The sequence below is a fragment of the Poecilia reticulata genome, chromosome 17 (assembly GCF_904066995.2).
Source record: "Poecilia reticulata chromosome 17, P_reticulata-male-v2, whole genome shotgun sequence".
NCBI classification, from domain to species: Eukaryota; Metazoa; Chordata; class Actinopteri; order Cyprinodontiformes; family Poeciliidae; genus Poecilia; species Poecilia reticulata.
In genome coordinates, this window is record NC_088846.1 from 26,505,766 (window position 1) to 26,526,099 (window position 20,334).

The following is a 20,334-nucleotide window of genomic DNA, read 5'->3' on the forward strand; positions in this document are numbered from 1 at the left end:
TATGGGCAAGTTAGCTTTATTTGTAAACAAGGTAATTCAGAGCATTATGATAAAAAAGTAAAACAAGCTAGCAAAAATTATTACGATGCAGTGGAAAAGTAGAAAAAATGGACCCCCTTATGAACAGTTCTGGTCTGCTCTGGAACAAACTTCCAGAAAACTGCAAAACACCTGAAACACTGAGTTCCTTTAAATCTAGACTAAAAGCACACCTGTTTAGAGTTGCTATCAAATGATAATTAAAGATCAACATATTCGATGTCTATCATGGCACTTGACAGAAGGTAATTTGTTCTTTAATTGGTGATAATATTTTGGTCACTTTGTGTTTTTATGATGTAAAGCACTTTGAATTGCCTTATTGCTGATATTAGCAATACAAATTGATTAATTGATTATGATGTTCCAGATATAATGAGTCAAAAGCAACTCTGAACAGGTGGGTTTTAGCCTGGATTTAAAAGAACTCTGTGAACTCAGTGTTTTGGCTGTTTTGAAGTTTTCTGGAAGTTTGTTTTAGATTTGTGGAGCATATAAGCTGAATGCTGCTTCTCCATGTTTGGTTCTGGTTCTGGGGATGCAGACCAGAACCTGAATACCTGAGAAGTCTGGAAGGTTGCTATGACAACAACAGATATTTAATGTATTGTGATGCTAAACCGTTCAGTGATTTATAAAAGGGAGTATTTTAAAGTCTATTCTCTGAGAACAGGAAGCCGGTGGACAGTTTTTTTAGGTAGACCTATGAAGACAGTTGCACAATGCAACTAAAGATTAACTTGTGGGTGAGTTTTTCTACTAAACCGACTCCTTTAATCCTAGAAATGTTCTTCACGCGTTAGAAGGCTGATTTTGTAACTGTCTTTATGTGATTCTGGAGGTTCACCCAGATTCAGGCCGGATCACTAGTTTCTAGCTGTAATAACTGAAGTTGTGCTGACTGTAGATTCCTCTTTAGGTCCAAAGATAACTCCAGTTTTGTTTCTGTTCAGTTGGAGAAACTTATGGCACCTCCGTGTTTTGTTTTTAAGCATCTATCTAGCACTTGTAGTTTCACATTATTACCGCGAGAGAGCGCTTATTCCCTGTTTGCATCTTTGACACCTGAGGGGCTCGAACCATGTGCATTCCTTACAAAGACGATGCCTCACTCTCACCGTATTTCAGTGACAAATATCTAAAGAGCCTCCTGGACAAAACACACACTTAGTGAACTGATAATATCTGGATGCGCAATATCACGCAGTTCGCGAAATAAGTACATCTTAGCACACTGTAAATAAATAATCTTTTCGTTTCCGCTGAAAAGTCTTCACAGTGAAATGTCGCGTGAGTAGACGATCTTTGCTTGAAAGGTGGTTGCCGAAGTTGTCAGAAGCAGGCGAGAGTCCACGGGAACGGGAACTGTTGTGGATTACCCACCCCACACATACCGAACAGGGAAGGACGGGATTGTCCGAGAAACTTTAAAACAAAAATAATAATAATAATAAGAAGAAAAAGACAACCGTTCAATCGGACACGGTGGCAGCTCCGAGGGGAAAAGTTTCCCGGGATTTAAGTTCGCAGAGGAGCGCCGGAGTTCGCCGTCCTTTCCCGGAGGACTCACAAGCGGAGACACGTTCAGGTGCGGATCTTTGGCTGGGACACTCAGGAATGTTTTAGCCACAAAGCTAATTAGCTAGGCTAATGTTAGCGACAGATTAAGGCAGGACGGTGGACATTTAAGACGAAACTTTGCTTTAAAATTCATAAACATGAACTACAATTAAATCTGCAGCCTGTTCTTAAAGCGCATAAATGAATTTTCACACTTTGTAAATGTCATTTTCTCACTATATTTGGCGAACTAGTAACATTAAGTAAAAATAAATAATACAAGTCAAGACATATATTTATGTCTTTTTTTGAAATCGTAAAACTGATAGAAATTGTATAGTTTTGCGAAATGGCAGCAAACATCCATTTATACTCCCTAAAGGTTCAGTTTGCATCACAATAAATCTGATATATTTGCAATTCATAGTATGTTTTATCTCACATTGACAGTCAAATTATAACAGCTAACTCACTTCATAAATCATAGTTTTACATTTAAATAGTTGGTTGATGGTCAAAACTGGAGCACAAAACCTTCACTTAGAAAAATGATTATTGGTTTTGGCTAAAAATAACAACAAAGATAATCACAGTTCTGTGTTTGTCCTGTCCTTTTTAGTACAGAAAGAACAATATATAGATACATATTGATATATACTTTAAAAAAAATATCTTTCCGGTCAGTAAAACTGGGGAGATAAAAGCAGGCGGTGTTTATGTATGTCATGTTGCAATCTGTGTTAAGTTTGTTTGTTTATTTCACTTTGTTGACGTGTCCAATCTAAATAATAATGCCATTAAATATTGATTATCAGCAACAACAGCAATACTAATATTAGATTGTTGGCCCAAATGCATATTTATTATACTTTTTATATTATGATGCGCTCATTTAGAGATGCATCAATCAAGCTTTTGTGGGCTGATACCACTCTATTTTATTTTTTTTTAGATCTGATCTACCAGTTTGTATTAATCTTTTCACACTATGACACATTATAATTTACTTGTGTGAATAAGTTTTAGTTTAATTAAGGTTGAAAAGAACGTAAAAAAAAAAGCATTTCAGGTTCTTTGGTATTTTAGAATCCAGTGACAATTAGGGAAAGCAAACAAACGTGCAAAAAAACAAACAAAAAAATGTTCTTGCCAATAACCAGAACTAGCTCAATGATCGGTGCATTACTAGATTTGTCGGTTTAAGTTTTCCACAAATCACAGTTTAAACTTTGTCCATCATTGTTTTTCAGTTTCCTTTTCTATGTGTCAAATAAATAATGCATTATTTGTCGTAGATATACAGTGGACATAGCACATTTTCCAAAGGATCCCAGGGACACCTGACATTAAGGACCATTTTTCCGTTGAGATATTGGTTGAAATAACTGTGTGTGGGAGGAGAAATGTGGGACGACCTGCTCCGATGCCTCCTCCAGACGCGGCCTTCCTGCTTGTGCTCTGGCAGGTTGTGTGTGTTCCCGTTTAAGTGGGCTGCAGCTGACTGTGTGACAGATTGTGGTTATACTCGTCCTAATGAACCTCAGGGAGCTGGGTCTCCTGGAAAGTGGTGGTGTGACGGTCCTAACTGGGGCGGTTTGTGCGTCAACAGTGTTGTTTGGGGCAACTTGGGGCCTATATTTGGTGTGGCTGCATGCAGAGGTCACAGCTGGACTGGCTCTGCTAATTTCTAATGTTCGCCATTTTCCATCCAGGGTGTCAAAGAAACTTAAAAAGTCTTAAAATCATTTAAAAAGTAATTTGGTCTTGACAGTACTGGCTAATCTAGTATATTCTATGTAACGGTTGAGATTACGCTAACTAGCTGCTAACATACATATTGCGTCTATCATGAATAAAGTGCTAATTTATTGCCAGTTATCTGGATGAAGTTCATCCATTTCTGTGGAGATGGATCTTAAATTTCTGTCATAATGGTCTTAAAAAGTCTTAAATCTAAGTTGGTGAAACTGTGTTATTCACCTTAAAGGAAGCGCTTATGCATGAGTTAATATCAGTGCTGACTCTATCTCTAGGTTTTTGGGGGGAGGTTATCAATAGAAGTGCTGAGTTGCGTTTCTAGTCACCCACAAAACGATCCTGAAACTGAAACTCCAAAACCAGCGACTTTGAAAGGAGTTGAAACTAAATGCTTATTTGGGGCATGTAAATGTATGTTATTTAAATCACAAGCTTTGTGCCAAACCAGTTTTTCTTGAGGAGATAAAAAAAAAACAACATGTCACTAAAACGTCTACACTCAGAACAGTGTCTATTTAAAAATATTGTAGCAGCAAAGTGATAATTAATATATAATATATTTTAAAAACTTCAAATTTCAATAAGAAATGTAGGGTAATTAAAACCAGGGAGTTTCCAATGGGTAGAATTTAGTAATTATTTAATATGATAAAATATAATTAAATTCTACTTAGTATTTTTGATAGCATAATAAATAATTAAAATTTTCTTTTAAAATCAACACATTCGGGGTGCTGTGGTGGCGCAGGGGCAAAGCACAACCCATGCACTGAGGCCCCAGTCCCCATGCCAGTGGTCGCAGGCTCGATTCCCGGCATGGTGACACCCACCCCATGCCCTCCCCCTCTCCCACAACCCTCCCTCCTGCCAAACTACCTTCAAATAAAGGTCTCTAGAGCCAATAAAACCTTAAAAAACACATTCAACAACAGTAATTTTGCTATGACTAGGCTATTTATTTTGTAAAATTAATTTAGCTCAGTCACGTTTTTAAGTGTAGTTTTGTGCATAGATGTATATTAAAGAGGAAGTTCAGATTTTTTCGTATTTTTTATAGTGCATAATCATTGTCTTCTGTCTTTTTCACTTAGAGAAAATATAGATAATTTCCCAGGTAAAGATAGTCATAAAAGTGGTTTTCCACCACCTTAAACGCCTCTATTTTCTGTAATACCAATGCATCAAGAAACCTTTTATCTGCTGTTATGTTTGCTCTAAAGAGATATTTACCAGAAATCAACCAATCCTAGCAGACACTTACTTCCTCCTGCCTTTCTTTTTTGTCCAAGAATTGCAGCAGATCATGGGAAAAAGCTGCTTCAGGTGATGATAGTTATGAATCAGATGATGAAATAAGATTATCTCAATTTATGCATCAAAGAATATGTTTACCACTTTTATCTGATTTCTTTTTGTTGATCTCAGAAAAGTACATCAAGGGGAAAATGGATGATTGGTTGATGCGTCATCTGTTATTTAGATAAAATTCAGCTATTTTTCAACAAATATAATAGCCATTGATGTATGTATGTCAAGAAAATGATTTAAGTGTATCCAGCAACTTGTAGTCTATTAAACTAGGGATGCACCGATATGAGGATTTAGGCCGATACCGATATCCGATATTAATCCTGCTGTTTTGGTTGATAACTGATATTTACTAGGGGTGCACCGATAAATCGTTCGGCTGATAAATCAGCCTTGATTTCCTTAATTATGGTAATCAATCAATACTTTCATGGGAAACTGATCTCATCCACTGTTATTATCGACCTCCCCAAAAGTCTGAAAATCAGCCACTTTGTCACCTTTTGACAACTGAGCAACTTTGTCACTATATCAAGCGACTCTTCAGCATCAAATCAGCATCTGAATTAGGAAGGCATGGTTCTCAAAGATCGGTGATCGGCCAGAAAACTGTAATTGGTGCAACCGTATGTGGTTCCCAATCTGGAGGCCTTGGCTGCATCTCTTCCTCATAACAAAACTTTAAAACTTTTTTTCTTCTTCTTGTTTTGGACTTTGTGATCACCTGTCAGAGCCGGTCATGGGAAGATTGGCTGAACCTGAAGGAAATGCAATAAAAATAAAATGAATGAATATTTTTTTATATTTTAAGAAAAAAAAAAGAATTTGGTATGAAAAAAAATCTGTGATTTTTATTTTTAGCCTTGTCTGGTATTTAAACTTCTGTTTTTAGAAAATGTTCTTACAGTTTTTTCCCCCTAAACTTTGCAAGTCTGTTTTCACTGAGTCGTGATAAAAATATTCACATTGGCTCTGATGATTAGAGACGTTTTAACGCTCCTAAGAACTTCCCATCTTTATAACTAGATTTTCATAATGCAAATTTCCAACTATTGCTCTCGCTGTAACAAAAGTTCAGTTTTACTTCCCTTCTCTCACATTTCACCAGGGTGGGTGAGTGATTTCCTCTGTGTGATGAAAGCAGCCGAATCACAGTAATCAGTGGCATCCCGGCCTCAGAGCGCTGCAAACAGGAATCATGTGAAACGGTCAGCAGCTGAGACGGGCGTGCTTTTATTTATTTTTCCTACATGTTTCCTCACTCTGTTATTCATGTCTCAAACCTCACCTCCAGACCACGCCTCTCTGTAAAGCTTATTACCATCACTTTAAATTAACGCGCCGCCTCTGATTTTGCTGATTGGACTCCGGGAAGATTTGTGCGGTTTGCTAAATACCAACGCAGAAGCCGAGGCTTAGTCTAGGTGGGGATAAGTAAAAAAGGCAAACAGCCTGAGGGTAATTAATCTTCCTAACGCCTTTCTTTATGAAGAGCAGAGGCCAGGAAGTTTCCATTGTTTTCAGCCAAATTATTTTCAAAACTTTCTATAATTTGCTTTAGAGAGAGAAACATACAAACTACACTGTTGAAAGTGTTTGTAATGATCCATTTTTTTAAAACTCTTATTATTTGCAAATACACAATTTTCTTCTAATGCTATTTAAAGTTGAAAAACCTTAATTTCTCACATTACATCCATAAGTCTGAGCACATTTCCGTTTTTCCAATAATTAAAGTGAATCAAAGCAGTTTTCCAGTTACAAAAAATAATTGTACTAGAAATATTTATCATATAGAAAATTTGACTTGATTGTATCTCTGTTATACAAATGGATTTCAACCAGAAAATGAGGCATTTTCTTCTGCTTCCTTTAAATAAGGGGTCTCCAAAAGGAGGCCTGAGGGCCATTTGTGGCCTTTGAATTGATTTTGTTCGGTCCCTGACCACAAATCAAGAATGGTAAGAAATTTGGTCAACAAATTAGAAAAAATCAGTGACATAGAAAATTAGGAAATTGTCTTTTTCATTTTTTATGTTTTGAATTTTTAATGATATGCAAATTTTTATAAAAGTTTTGTTTATTGTTAAACAGGTAAGACTAAAAAAGGGGGAAAAAAGTCAACCAAATTTTAGCATTTTTAATGAATTTTGTGGCTCATCAGTAGTTTAAATTTGCCAGTTTTGGGCCCAGGGTACAAACTTTGGACATCACTGATCAAGAAACAGCTGGAAAATAAACCTTTTTCCCCAACATTTATTTTCTTTGAAGATGATATATTTCTAATTTCCGTCCAGAAGTGTCAGAGTTTGACATGTTTCTGTTTTTGCATTGGGAAACTATTTTAATTTGATTGGTTTGGCACAAATAGACATCGTCTTGCTATATTTAATGGGATGTATTCAAGTAAACAATTTAAACCTTACTCATTAAGACAGAGACAAAAATAAATTGATACGGTTGATGTGCCAAAACAAATTTATTTTAATTTTATGGTCTTCCTCTCTAGTGCAGCTGGTTGAATTAAAAGGTTAAAGGTCAACAAGGAATGTTTCCTCTTGTTCTTTGTATTTTTCATTTGGTTAATGGATTTCTGTCCAGACCAGCCACTTAATCTGTAGGGAAATTATCCATCGGATCGGGAGTAATCCTGGCATTTTTAACCTAATCACACCTAATCACTGATCTTCATAAAGCTACTGTCCAGCTGATCGAAAACGCTGCTAAATAACTGGAAACATTTTACTTTTTAACTGCAGGAGCTTTTAAGTTCTGATGGAGGGGCCACATAAAATCAGGTTCGGGGCCCACAATTGACCCACGCACCACACTTTTGGACACCACTGACATAAAGTACATGCAATGCAAGTTAGCTACGGCTAATGAAACCTGGAGATGCAAGTATTACTAATTCAGTGCAGTGCGCACAGCAGTGGGGAAAAATAACAGAAAAACCGTTGAGCAACAACAAAAACATTCATATTCTTCTTTTCTCTTGCACTCTGTGTTGGCTACTATACACACACAGACTCGTTGCCATAGCAACCGACTGACAGCAACAGTACTAATGTATCGGGATTCAACACCAAAAAAAACAAAAACACGCAAACATTTTCCACATAAAGGAACAGAACATTCAGTCCGTTAAAAGTTTTACATTTTCAGGCTTGATGTTTATTAATACAATTGTTAATAACTGATCACTGTGATTGATTAGCTAATTTAAACCCCTGTGTGAGTCGCCTCCTCTTTTTCTTTTTTACTGAACTGAAACACCAAAATTCTGCAGCACATCTACATGCTAAGGTTGTCAAAGTCAAGCTAGCATAAGTCACCTACTTCCCTTCTTGCCATTTTTTTTGTAAATAAAACTTTTTCCTGACTTTATCTAATTGTTGAAAATTTTTAGCAAAGCAGTGCGTCCCTTTTCCTTTTTATATACCACATGTACATTTCAGATTTAGCGTGTTATGTTGACAACTTGACTGCTGAAAACAATGGTAGTCATCATCCGCAGATCAAGCAGGATCTTTGGACGTCACGATGCAACGAGCCTATAGAAATGTTGGGATTTGGTTGTTGAATGACTTTACTTTTACTTTTTTAGCTTAAACTTTTGTTCCTGGTTGTATTTTTGTTTCAAATGGGGAAAAAAGCTCAGTAAACTTTTTCTGTTTTGACCAAGTTTTGGTTTTGCAAAAAGGAGGAAAAGCACAGGCTGTACAGGAAGTAGCGCTCTGAATTTACGACACAAGACAACATGAGATCACCGTTGAAAAACAGATTACAGCACAACTAGTTTTCTCTCTCATTCTTTGGACACTCAAGTTGTATTTATAAAGAAAATGCCTCGTATAAAAGCTTGTATATTTTATTCAATCTGCTGCTAAGTGTAGATAAATAGTGGAAACAATGGCTTACACTTAGAGGGACGTTAGGTGTGTTTGTGTGTTTATAAAAGTGACGTCAGCAGAAAGCTATGTGAACGACTCTACTGATCTTCCCGCTCAGCAGCAACATGCCTGAGTTATTACTGTACATACTGTCCTTTAGCTCAGCGCAGAGCAAAGTAAATGAAGACTGCATGACTCGCCTCGCTCCCCTCCTGGCTAATCTCATGTGATGATTTCAAGTTCTGAGCTGGACGGTGCATTCAGCCTTTAAAGAGGATTAAATCCTCTCCGTTTGTATCTTATTTGTTCACTGTGATTGGTTTCCCAGAGTATAAGGCTTCAGAAACCGATTGCGCCTTTGTTTAAACATTTGTTGCATAAGAGATTAAAAATAGAAATAATTTGATTTCTTCTTCTCTTTTTTTCCCAGAGCATCAAAGTTTTGACATTCCTCCACCTTAAATTTTGAACTTTCTTTACACATGGGCACAATTTTTAAATTTTCTTTAAGTTAAAGTTGCTCAAACTGACTAATTTAATAAATGTTTTGCTATTTTAAGAGTCAGGACAATAACAGGAAGCTGTGCCTAAGATTGAGCTTTATGCAAAAGTCAGGTGCATTTATCATATTCATACTGTTGTTTATAAATGTGGGATCTAAAAACTTCTATTCAAAACTCCCACAGACAACAAAATGGCATTAAGTAGGCCTGTCACGATAACAAATTTTTGCTGTGCAATAAATTGTATTTATCTGATTTTGTGTTTTCTCTGTTTCCAGGTCTGCTGCTGAGCCATGGTAGTAAATATTTCCCTCTTATGCTGAGCCGCCTTGTGGGACAGTCAGAGGCATCATGGCGGATTTGCCCATCGCGCCGGGCGAGATCTACATCGAAGTTGAGTACGACTATGAGTACACGTCCAAGGACCGCGTCATCACCATTCGGGAAGGGGAATGTTACATGCTGATGAAGAAAGCTAATGAGGACTGGTGGCAGGTGAGGAAAGACGAAACCACAAAGCCGTTTTACGTACCGGCTCAGTATGTGCGTGAGGTCCGGAAAGCCCTCATGCCGCCACCAAAGCCCATCTCGCACTCCCACTCTGCGTCTGGAAACTCCAACCCGCGCAGCGGCGCTTCCCTCTGGGTGAAACCAAACACTCTGGACCTGAAGATCAATAACCAAGCCGCTGACTCCCTTCACCGAAACGAGTCCAAAACCCGGCGCTCTCCTTCAGCCCAAACCGCCTCTTCAGCCCACTTCAGTCCCCCGATCCCCCGCAGGAACAGTAACCACCACCACACTCCCAGTACGCCCACCGAGCACGAGCGCTGCCTTGCAGAAATCCTTGTTCAGGGCGGCTTCCCCCAAAAAGGCTCGTCCAGCACCCTGCCTCGCACCCGCACCCGGTCGCCGGACTCGCTGAGGGCGCCGCCGGATGTCACGCAGCACTGCGACTCGGCAGGAGAGGAGAGACGCACCAACGGCTCAGAGTCGGGAGATGAACTGAGCAGCTCTTCGACTGAACATCTCCAGGTCAGAATCGTCTTCTTCTGTTACTTTAAGCACGTTGGTCAGCAGCAGGGATGCCGGGTTTCCTGCAGTGTTTTATAAGCCTGCCATGGGTGGTTTATCTATTTTAGTTTTTTTAAAGTTAGCATTACAGTTTAAGGTTTTGTTAATTATGTCTTCCAATAACGCATAATTACTAGTGATATTTTCAAATTCTCTGTCAGTATAGTAGACTGCCGGATGATTGCTCTAACGTCCCGACCACCGGGCTTAGAAAGTTTTCAGGGTCAAGCCCTGGGGACGCAAACAGTTAATCAACTTGGCATTAGATCAATGGTTTATTAGATTAAAATTAGCTCCAATCTATTAGCAGCCTGCTTTTAGTGTTGTAGTTTGGCCTCCATCCAGTAGAGGGCGCTAGTGGTTATGGGAAAGAGAAACTTTCCAAACAGAAAAATGCTCTTTATGTGGTTCTGTTTTGAAATATAAATATTTGGCAAGCTCCTTAAAGCTACACTATGCAAATTTTATATAAAATCTATTTTTTTTACATATTTGTTGAAACTTTCACTTTTATGACGGAATGGCATGAGCAGATAATCTGTGAAAAAAATTGAGCTCCTCCACCTTTGGCAATGTCGCAGGGCTAACTAGAAGCAACCAATCAGAGCCAGGAGGAGGGTCTTAGCGCTGTCAATCACCCAAATATGGAGCTGCTGCTAAACCCCACCCCATCCCTCTTTAAATGTGCAGTACGTAACTTTTATTTTTAAAATGTGTCAAAGTTTTTAAATTAAGACTCAAAACCTTTTCAAGCATTTTTAAATGTCTCCCTAAAAATTGTTTGAACAAGATTCAAAATATTTAAGCAAGTAACAAAACAAATACAAGAACAATACATATCTTATTGATATTTAAATTAAAGAACGTAAAACATCTTCACAGATGTGCATTTAGCTGAAAACACTGCATACAGTTTCCCTCAGAAGGTTGTTCTTAGTGTTTTATCTTAAAAACACTGAGCAAACTCGCTTCTTTGTATTGACTAAAAATACCAACTCCTTTGTTTTTGTTTTTGACCTTTTCTGTTTGCTGCGGTGTTCAGCATCATGTGTCCCCTCTCACCGACGTCACAACAGACTGATTATGTTTTCTCTGAAAGGTTATCAGAAACTCAACATATGCAGTTTCAGTCCATAAAGCGGAGCTCCTTCCTTCCTCAACCTTTCTTTGTCCCAATTTAATAGCAACAAAGGTCAGAGTAGTTACGCTCGTTCCAGTTTTGTCCTCAAGCAGTCCGGCTTTGGGTGTCTGCAACTCGTCTGCACCAAACTCGTTCCTGGGTCAGGTCAGTGTTACCTGACACACATGCATTTAGCATTTTTAAAAATTTATCATTTATTGTTTTAGACTCTGAGCACTTAAAATAAAAATCAGAGGTACTGTGAATGTGAACGCTGCATTTCACTGCGTGTTTCCAGTCCTGCTGAAATGCTGCTGCAGCTAAAGCTCCTGAAAGCAATCACCAAAAAGAGGAACGATGCTCAACTCTGTGCCAGTTTAATTACGTAATGGTTGAAGATGCAGTTGGTTTGAAAGTTTAAAACATGCAAATATTTATAGCTGTTTGACAACAAGGACAATAAATTATTATTTTATGGGTTTTTTTATGTTTTAGTTGAGTATTTTTGGCTTCAGAACAACCATTTATGAAGCAAAGAAATTATTTATTTGAAATATTTTGTTTTCTTTGAACCCGTTTGTCTTGAGCTGGGGTGTACAAACTTTTTGTCACTTGGGGGCCAAGAAAATAATCTATCCGTCCATCCATCCATTTTCTTTACACCCTTATCCCTACCTCCAGCCAACGTTCCGGGCAAGAGGCGGGGTCACCTGGACAGGTCGCCAGTCTGTTGCAGGGCAACACAGAGACACACAGGACACACAACCATGCACACACACTCTCACACCTAGAGGCAATTTAGACAGACCAATTAACCTGACAGTCATGTTTTTGGACTGTGGGAGGAAACCGGAGTACCCGGAAAAAACCCACCATGCACAGGGAGAACATGCAAACTCCATGCAGAAAGACCGGGGCCGAGAATCGAACCCAGAACCTTCTTGCTACCAGGCAACAGCTCTACCAACTGCACCACTGTGCAGCCATTAACATGTTAATCCAAACATGCCAAATGATGCCATCATGTGAGCTCAACAGCTCTGCCAAGAAAATAATTAAAAACTCAATTATTATTATAATTATCATTATTTTGTAATTAGGTGATGTTGGATCCAAACCTTAAAAATGATTTAGCATGTCTGCTATATTCAAAGAAAGACGTGTAGTTTTCAAATTATTTTGGTCTTAACTGAACAAATTTATTCGCAGATGTAAGAACAGGATTTGGGTCACTTTCTTTCAGAATGCATGCTAATATTTCACCAAGTTCAAGTATTTAATTAGGAAAATGTGAACTGTAATAATTTACAAAAAAATAAAGAGAACTGAGCTAAATAGAAACTGATTTTTGGTAAAAGTCTCTAGATAACGAGGTTCTATTTATGATAAAATCTTGTGATTAAAAGACAAATACTTTGTGCTGGACTTTAACACATTTTCCGGCAAATTGAAAATGTTATTTTCTTATTTAAAAAGCATCAGGATTATGTTTATTTGCATATTTAAATGTACTTCGAATGCTGCGTAAAAAGACTTAAATGGTTAAATGAAAAAATTGCAGAAAGTGACAATTTTCATCACAATAATACTAATAATAATACTAATAATACTTTATTATGTTATAAAAGGACACTATGCATATGGATAACATATAATGCTGCCCCTTTATAGGAATTAAGAACAAATGTAAGGCAAGGAAACCCAAAAGAAGTAGGAAAATGTTCTAAACCAGAACCACAATGTAAATGGAACCGAGTAGAGATGCGTGTGTTTGTCCGGCGGTCGGGTCGCACTCCTGTTTTCAAGCCTCTTCAGCTCCTGCTGACACGCTGCTCAAGTGGAGAGTTAAGAGAGGGATGTGCCGAAGTTACCAAGCTCTTATCTGCTGGCTGGAGCAAACACAGAGAACCACTTTGTCAACAAGCAGTTGCCTCTGCTCTTTCATTGTTTAATCCCCTAGCTGTTGTCTCAAACGACTCAACTGATTTCACTTAGCCAGTAAAAAGAGGGAGGTTTGGTTTGTTTTTCAAAAATAAAGAATATTATGAAAAAATTCTATATTTTTTGTCGCTTACGTCAGCGCCAAACTGCATTAATGCAGTAAAAAACGCAAAAACACGTCCAACCAAATATTGAGTGCATGGAAATTAGGATATTTTCCTGACATTTCTTGTTTAGAAAATCCTTTTTTGATCTTATGTAATATTCTAAATGTCTAAGACTTTAAATTTTCTAAAACAATTGTCAGAAATTGACATTTTCAATAAGTTTGAAATGATTAATCGGATTAATCGCGATTAATCAATTATTGAATTAATTGTCAACTAATATAGTAATCATTAACTGGAGTATACAGACTCAAAAAAAGTACATTTGCTGAAAAAACACATTTATAACGGTAATTAAGAGAAAACTAAAAGCTAAATATATACATTTTGCATGCAAGATGAAAACAACTTGGTTTGTAAAAATGTTTTACTCAAAACATCTCAAGCGGCACCTGGTTCAGATTCCCATTTATTTAAAACAAAGCTGAGTTATACGTTTATTTTAATACAGTTTGAATATTGTACAAAAATGGCTAACTGGCTAAATGAAAAATCTGCACAATGTGCTAATTTGTTTATCTGATTAATCGATTAATCATCAGTTTAAAATCTTGTTTTAAATCTTTAGTAATATTCTTAATGTCTGAAACACAAAATGTTGCATTTTCACTACGTATAAGTCATAATCATCAAAATTACTAGAAATATTTCACTGGATGTATACTGAATCTTTTATAAAAGAAGTGACTTTTTCCACAATGTTCTGCTTTGTTTTTGCTGTTTTTGTATGTCGAACATAACAAATGAATGAAGTAATGCCTGTAAACAAGCCAGTCATGATATTTCTGACCATAAATTTTAAACATTTCCAACTCACCGTCTGATACATCATTGTACCAACGTGCTTTCACCACCTGAAAAAGCTTCCAGCCGCCTGGGATCGGACAGTGAACTCAGTGAAGCAGACGCTCCCCTGTAGCCACTTAATAGAATAGCTGTCAAGGTCTCAGTGTGTTTTAATTTGCTGCTTCGCTGCACTTTCTCGTCCGCTGCTTTTCATCATCCCGCTGCCTCCGGGATCATAATAATCCTTCGTCATTTGCTGTAAAATGTTTGTAAGAACCCAACATGATGAGCTGAAGCTAAAAGTCACTTTTCCTCTGTAAAGCACTCTGTTCAGAGCCGTCTCTCTGCTGCAGCCGACTGCAGGACAAGGCATCGGTTTTAAAAAGTAAGCTTTAGGTGAAGGATAACTCTGCATTGTTTGATTTAGTGTGATTCACCATGCAGAGTTCAAATATTGCATGTTCCATATGAATGTTGGAGGCATCGGTTTTGATGATTTGTGTGGAGAGAAGGGTCTGACTCTGACTTTAGGGCGTTAAAATTGTGGTTGCTTGAAGAAAAACTGAGATTCCTGTTTGTTTCTTCCAACCAGTTCCCAGTTGCCTCAGGTGGCATAAACCCTGAAAAAGGCTGACCTAAAAAATTAGGTCAAGGGGTTGGGGAGTTGAGTCGGTCTCATTGGACTGTCAAAGATTTTTAGGATGTATTCCCACCTGATAGTCCAGTAGACTCCGTCTGATTGGTACCCAAATTTGCAACATTTGTTACATTTTGCTTTCACACTGCACTGTGTCAAACAAACCAAACTAATTGAAAAACCTATTCCCCTCCTCACCTGTGGTGGTGCTGCACCAATAACTACTGAGGGAAACGACACCCAAACTTCTGAAGAAGACACTGAGCGCAACTTCCTTCTTAAACAAAAATGTAAACAAAAATAGAGTAGCGTCTTTTGTCTTTTATCTTTGGTGAAAACCCATGAGCCATTTCTCCCACTGGCGCTAGACATGCGCGTTTGTTTGGTTAAATTTACCCAGAATGCCCGGTGCTATAGTTCACATATAACCGCACCAACGTTCCCTTCAACCGAACCGAGACTGAGATTTGTAGGTGGACCAGAGTTTGCTTTTTTGGTCCTCACCAGAATTTGATTGCATATTCATACCAAAATAAACCGCACTTTAAAATCGAATCAACTACAGTTCGATTAAACGGAAATAAGCAGAATGCACCCTAAAATGCTTCTTTTTTTTCACAGTTATTACTTAATTTTTAAATGCAGTTTAAAAATTGGGTGCAACATCAACAAACTTACTCACAATTTGGAGTTGTGTGTTGCTTGCAGACCCTGCACCCTTGGTTTAACTGAAATCTAATGTCGTTGTAGCTGGGTGTGCAATACATCTTTTATCTTTTGGTGGACAATTAATCTTAAATATTAAAACTGATGGTGTGTAAATCAGTTGCTTCTTGGCACTTTTAACTTGTGTCTCACCACTTGAAGTAGTTTGAGACTTCACTTATCCCCTCTGAACCTTGATTGTCACAGTTAATAGCAACTCTCCACCCTGATGAGCCCCATTGCTCTTTATGAAATGAAATGTAATCAGCTTAAAACCTCCACCTACTCCCAGACACAAGATTGATTGGAGGAAGCAATTCCTCGCGTGTTTGATTGCCTCCTTACATTCACACGGCTTCTCGTGCCCTAATTAGATCTTTTTCAATTGATTTGCAAAAAGTGGCACAAGGAAGAAGGTGAGCAAAGTAAAAACACTGATTCTGGGAACACCTGAGTGGTTTGCGTCGTCTGTTGATTCTCCGTTTATCGAGATGTCCGATGGTAGCAGCATCCCAAATGTCCTTCAGCTGAAGACCTTCAGATGGAAACACAGCAAAGCTCAGGTTGTAATTTTGAAAAATGCAAGATTGTTTTATTTTTTTTTTATGTCCTTGGACTGTTTTGTTGGTAATCTTTTAGTACACTTTGTCCTAAAAGAAGCTTGTGGCTTTGACCTAAACTAGGCCACCACCAGTTTTCTAAGTTCATCCCGGATCTCATCTTAGTTTGAAACGGTGTTGATTTTTCATGTCTCGGTTTGGTTTTAATTTAATGTTTCCGTATAATTTCTGTTGTGGGTTTTATATTATTAATAGGGCTGAAACGATTAATCAGAAAATTAATTAATCAGCGATTGATTAATCATTTACAAACACAAAACATGCCATTTACTGACAGAGTAAAGTAACTTCACCTGGTACAAATTCTTAAAAAAAGAAAAGAAAATAAATCTCATGGATTAACCAATTATTAATGTCTTAATCCAAAACATAATCAACAGATAATCCCATTATGAAGTAAATTTTTAGAAAGACATAAAATCTTGCTTCATATTGGTGAAAAAACAGTAGTTAACTGGCAGATGATTTAACTTATAACAGGAGGAAAAATGCTTTGTTATAAGTGACCAAATAGGAGTTTGTGTTTTGCAGTGACTGAATGCATTTTTGTCAGTAAAACATTTATTTTCTTATTTAAAAGAGGATTTTGATTGTTATTGATGTATTTCTAATACTGTATCCAAAAGGTTAAATAAAAAATCTGCAAAATGTGAATTTTTTTTGTTCGATTAATCATCAGAATAATTGATTACTGACATAATTGTTCATTGCAGCTCTAATTACTGACTCATTTGACCTTGAGGAATGACTCTATAAGTCATTTTTTGGTGACAGAGCAGCAGTTATTAAATGGTAATAAACGTTCAGGAGGAGAGCAGTAAACTGCGGTGTTGTCTGCTGCGTGTGAATCAACGTCACAAAGCGTCAGCCTGAAGGGTTTGTTGTTCTCTTGTATCATATTATGCTCACGCTTGAAGCTTCAGGCCGTCTGGCAGCTGACCTTCAGCCTTACTGGACGGTTATTGTGCAACAGGGCGTCCGTTGGGTGAGACACTCTGACCTTGTGATTTAGCTAAATACTTCCCTTTTGTTTTGTTTTCTTCATGAAATCGTCTCTTCAAATTCCACTTAACTGTTTAATCTGTGTTTTTTTTTTGTTGTAAGTCTAAATCAGACCTGCCACTTGTAATGTTTATATCTTGAGTTTCACATGATGCTTTTTGACTTTAACTGATTTCAGCTGTGGTTTAAAGCAATCACTGGTTGTAAATTGTGAGCTTCCGTACTATAAAGAGCGGAAATACTTAGTAGAATAGAAATAAATTTGAAATGTGTGGCGTTACGGGTGGGAATTTATTGTATTGTTTATCAATTATGAAGATAAGAATTTAGATTTATCGTTTTCGTAATAAATTCCGATTTATGACAAAATAAAACAGAACCGTCCAGCATTATCGGAAATGTTTTCTCCTCCGAAAGCTTTAATAAATATAATTAAATTTGAAAATATGATTAAATCCAGTTACTGTGTGCAGTTTAGTGATACAAATCACACTTTTTTTAATTAACTGAAGAAGCCAATTTTAAATAAGAATGTTTCTAAAGAACAGTTTTTGTGTTTGCGGTGCTATGAATGCTAAATGTGTCATGATAATAAATTTTGTTCGATGATAAATTGCCCCAAAAATTATTGCGATATGCAATATTATTATTTTCAGAATATTTTCAACTAATTTATTAATAATAATGACTTACTGGTGCAAGTGTACTTTCTCAAAAATAATTAAAAAACCCTTTAATTTCTAAAGAACATTTATCACGGGAACTGGAAGAGAATTTAAATATATTAAAAAAAAAAACGGTAATTAAAATGGATTATGAAGTCTCTGTAACCCAAAATCACATTTCAATAAATAATAAACAATCAGATTAGACAAGGAAAACAAGCAAAAGTGGCAGGAAGTGCAAACGAACTACTTCTTACTTGGTGCCAATATTAAAGGGCAGCGTCTCTTTAACAAACTTCGTCATTTTAACTTAACATGCAGTTAATTGATTTATTGCTGAAACATAGTTCCCAACATCACGTCCATGAACTTTATAGCTGACGACGGCCATCTTGGCAGGCGGTTACTATAACAACAGTAAGCAAGCCACAAGCTTAAGTGTAGCTCTCGCCTTTTTCCTAACATATAAACAATATAAGTACATTACAACCATTATTCGTTCACAATTTTTAAGTACTTTACCCACTTCTGTGTAAGATATCAGTGATGTTTACTCTTAGTAGCAAAATTAGCTTAACTAATGTAGCTTTTATCTGCTAGCTTAGACGGACAAGTAGCCTATGTTTGTGTTCCTACATGTGCTCACTCTGCCAGTCACCAGAACCTTGTTATTCACTCTAAGAGTTCAGACGACCTTTACTTTTAATTGTCTCATATGGTGAGACAATCCGACAGCAGCCATTTTGTCCATGCATCTTTCTCTTGCACATTGGTCAAGAGTGTTCACATATTTTCTTTTTGTCGGTATCGAAGCCATGTGTCCGGTATGCATTGCGCTGCACTTGTTTACCAAGATGGCGCGAGCGCTTACCTAAATGATCATCATTTTTGTCATTATCACAATACTACCACAGCATTTTGTGATGGAATAAGTCCATATCTGTCATGTTTACTGATAATTAGGTATGATCCAGTTTAAAATGTTACCGTTTCCAGTGATTTGAGGAACAGATGTGTGGTAGTCTTTCTCTGTCTTTCTGGAGATTTTTCTAATCCCTCTGGGAGCTTTACAGCGATATGTGTGTGTGCACATGTTGGTTATTATGTCAGCTGCGGCGTGTGTGTCAGGGCAGCATTATGGCATTATGAAAGGACAGGTCAAGCTTCGTTTGTTGTGGCAGGGCACTGCTGATTTCCCCCTCTCCCTCTCTGTTTATGTAAGAACCAGTGAGTTAGAGTCGATGTATAAGAGGAGGGTTTGAGGGGTTTCTCATAGTGGGATCATCTGGTTTGCCACAGGGACAAGTCAGACTCACACACACACGCACACACACACACACACACACACACAGAGAGAGAGTTGGTGAATAGGCAGGAACTGCTGTGATCCTCTGCATCATCAGCATCCTTCGTCAGTGCTGCTGGCTGCAAAGCTTATTGTTTCTCTGCAGCTTTGACTCTGCTGTTGGACAGTATGTACCCAGACGAGAATGAGACGGTAAGCCACATTCTTTATCTCTGCCTTTAATAGCTGCTGCAAGTTTATCTGCCTTTGTGCACAGCACATTTTTTTTCTGCAAAGTCAGTGCAACCTTCACTTTTGTTGTGTGACATTTAGTTAATGCAGGTGATACGGTTGATTCATAGTTTTCTGTTGCACACAAAGACTTAGTTTTAATTTTGTGCTCATTTTGTTTTCATTGATGATTCTGCTGCCAGTGCAGTAGAGAACATTTACCACTGAAGTTTGCCTCAGAGAAGACTTTTGAGTGTAAAGGCATTGATTTAATCTGTATTTCAGAAGTTTTGAGTTAACCTGAAATATTTTATCAGAGTGTGGGAAGCGGCAGGGCAGCCAAGAGGATGCACTCAGCGTTTGACTCTATGCATTACATAACCGTCAGCTACGTAACGTTTGTTTGGACAGCTGCCTGGTGAGATGAGCTCTGGGCAGAACCGATGATGACACAGGAGTTTCAGTGAGGACAGATCATTCTGTGGTATTAACTTTGGGATTTTCAATAAACTCTGCAGGTGATTCACATGAATAATATGAAAGATGGAACAATTACTTCTCTGAATTGCAGATGAAATTCTCAGCACCAACTCCCTCGCTGATAGATAGTGTGTTTTGGACCAAATTACTTTATGTGTTTGGGTCGTTTCTTTACAAATTCATCTCAATAAATTATTTTATAATTGAAAAGTTGATTTATTTCACAAAGTAAAATACATTATATAAGCTAACTATACACAAACTGATGTTTTCAGACCTTTATTTCTGTTTTTATAATGATTATGTTCTACTAAAATGAATAAAAACGTGACTAATCAAAGATAAAAAGATTTTTATTCAGGAATGAGGGCTTGATAAAAAGTATGTTTAATATCTGCTAAAGGATTATTTTCAAATGTTACTTTTAATCTGACTAGCAATAATCGAATTGATTGCTATGAATCGATTAATCATCAACTAATTTAGTAATTGATTAATCATTAACTGGAGGATATAGACTCAAAAAAGGCATTTGCTGAAAAAAACAACACAATCAGAGC

General features: G+C 37.4%; 1 protein-coding gene across 4 annotated transcripts in view; it reads left to right on the top strand.

The window, feature by feature from the left end:
• Positions 1 to 1,333: 1,333 nt before the first annotated feature.
• LOC103479478 (rho GTPase-activating protein 12-like) overlaps positions 1,334 to 20,334 on the top strand; it is a 62,099-nt gene continuing 43,098 nt past the window's right edge. For 2 of the 4 annotated variants that reach the window (XM_008433917.3, XM_008433919.3), the window contains exons 1-2: positions 1,334 to 1,627; positions 9,340 to 10,096. In XM_008433917.3, coding sequence (XP_008432139.1) covers positions 9,413 to 10,096 — 684 coding nt within the window. In that variant the 5' untranslated portion in view covers positions 1,334 to 1,627; positions 9,340 to 9,412. The remainder of the gene's footprint in view (positions 1,628 to 9,339; positions 10,097 to 20,334) is intronic. The other 2 variants (XM_008433918.3, XM_008433921.3) reach the window with 1 other exon arrangement.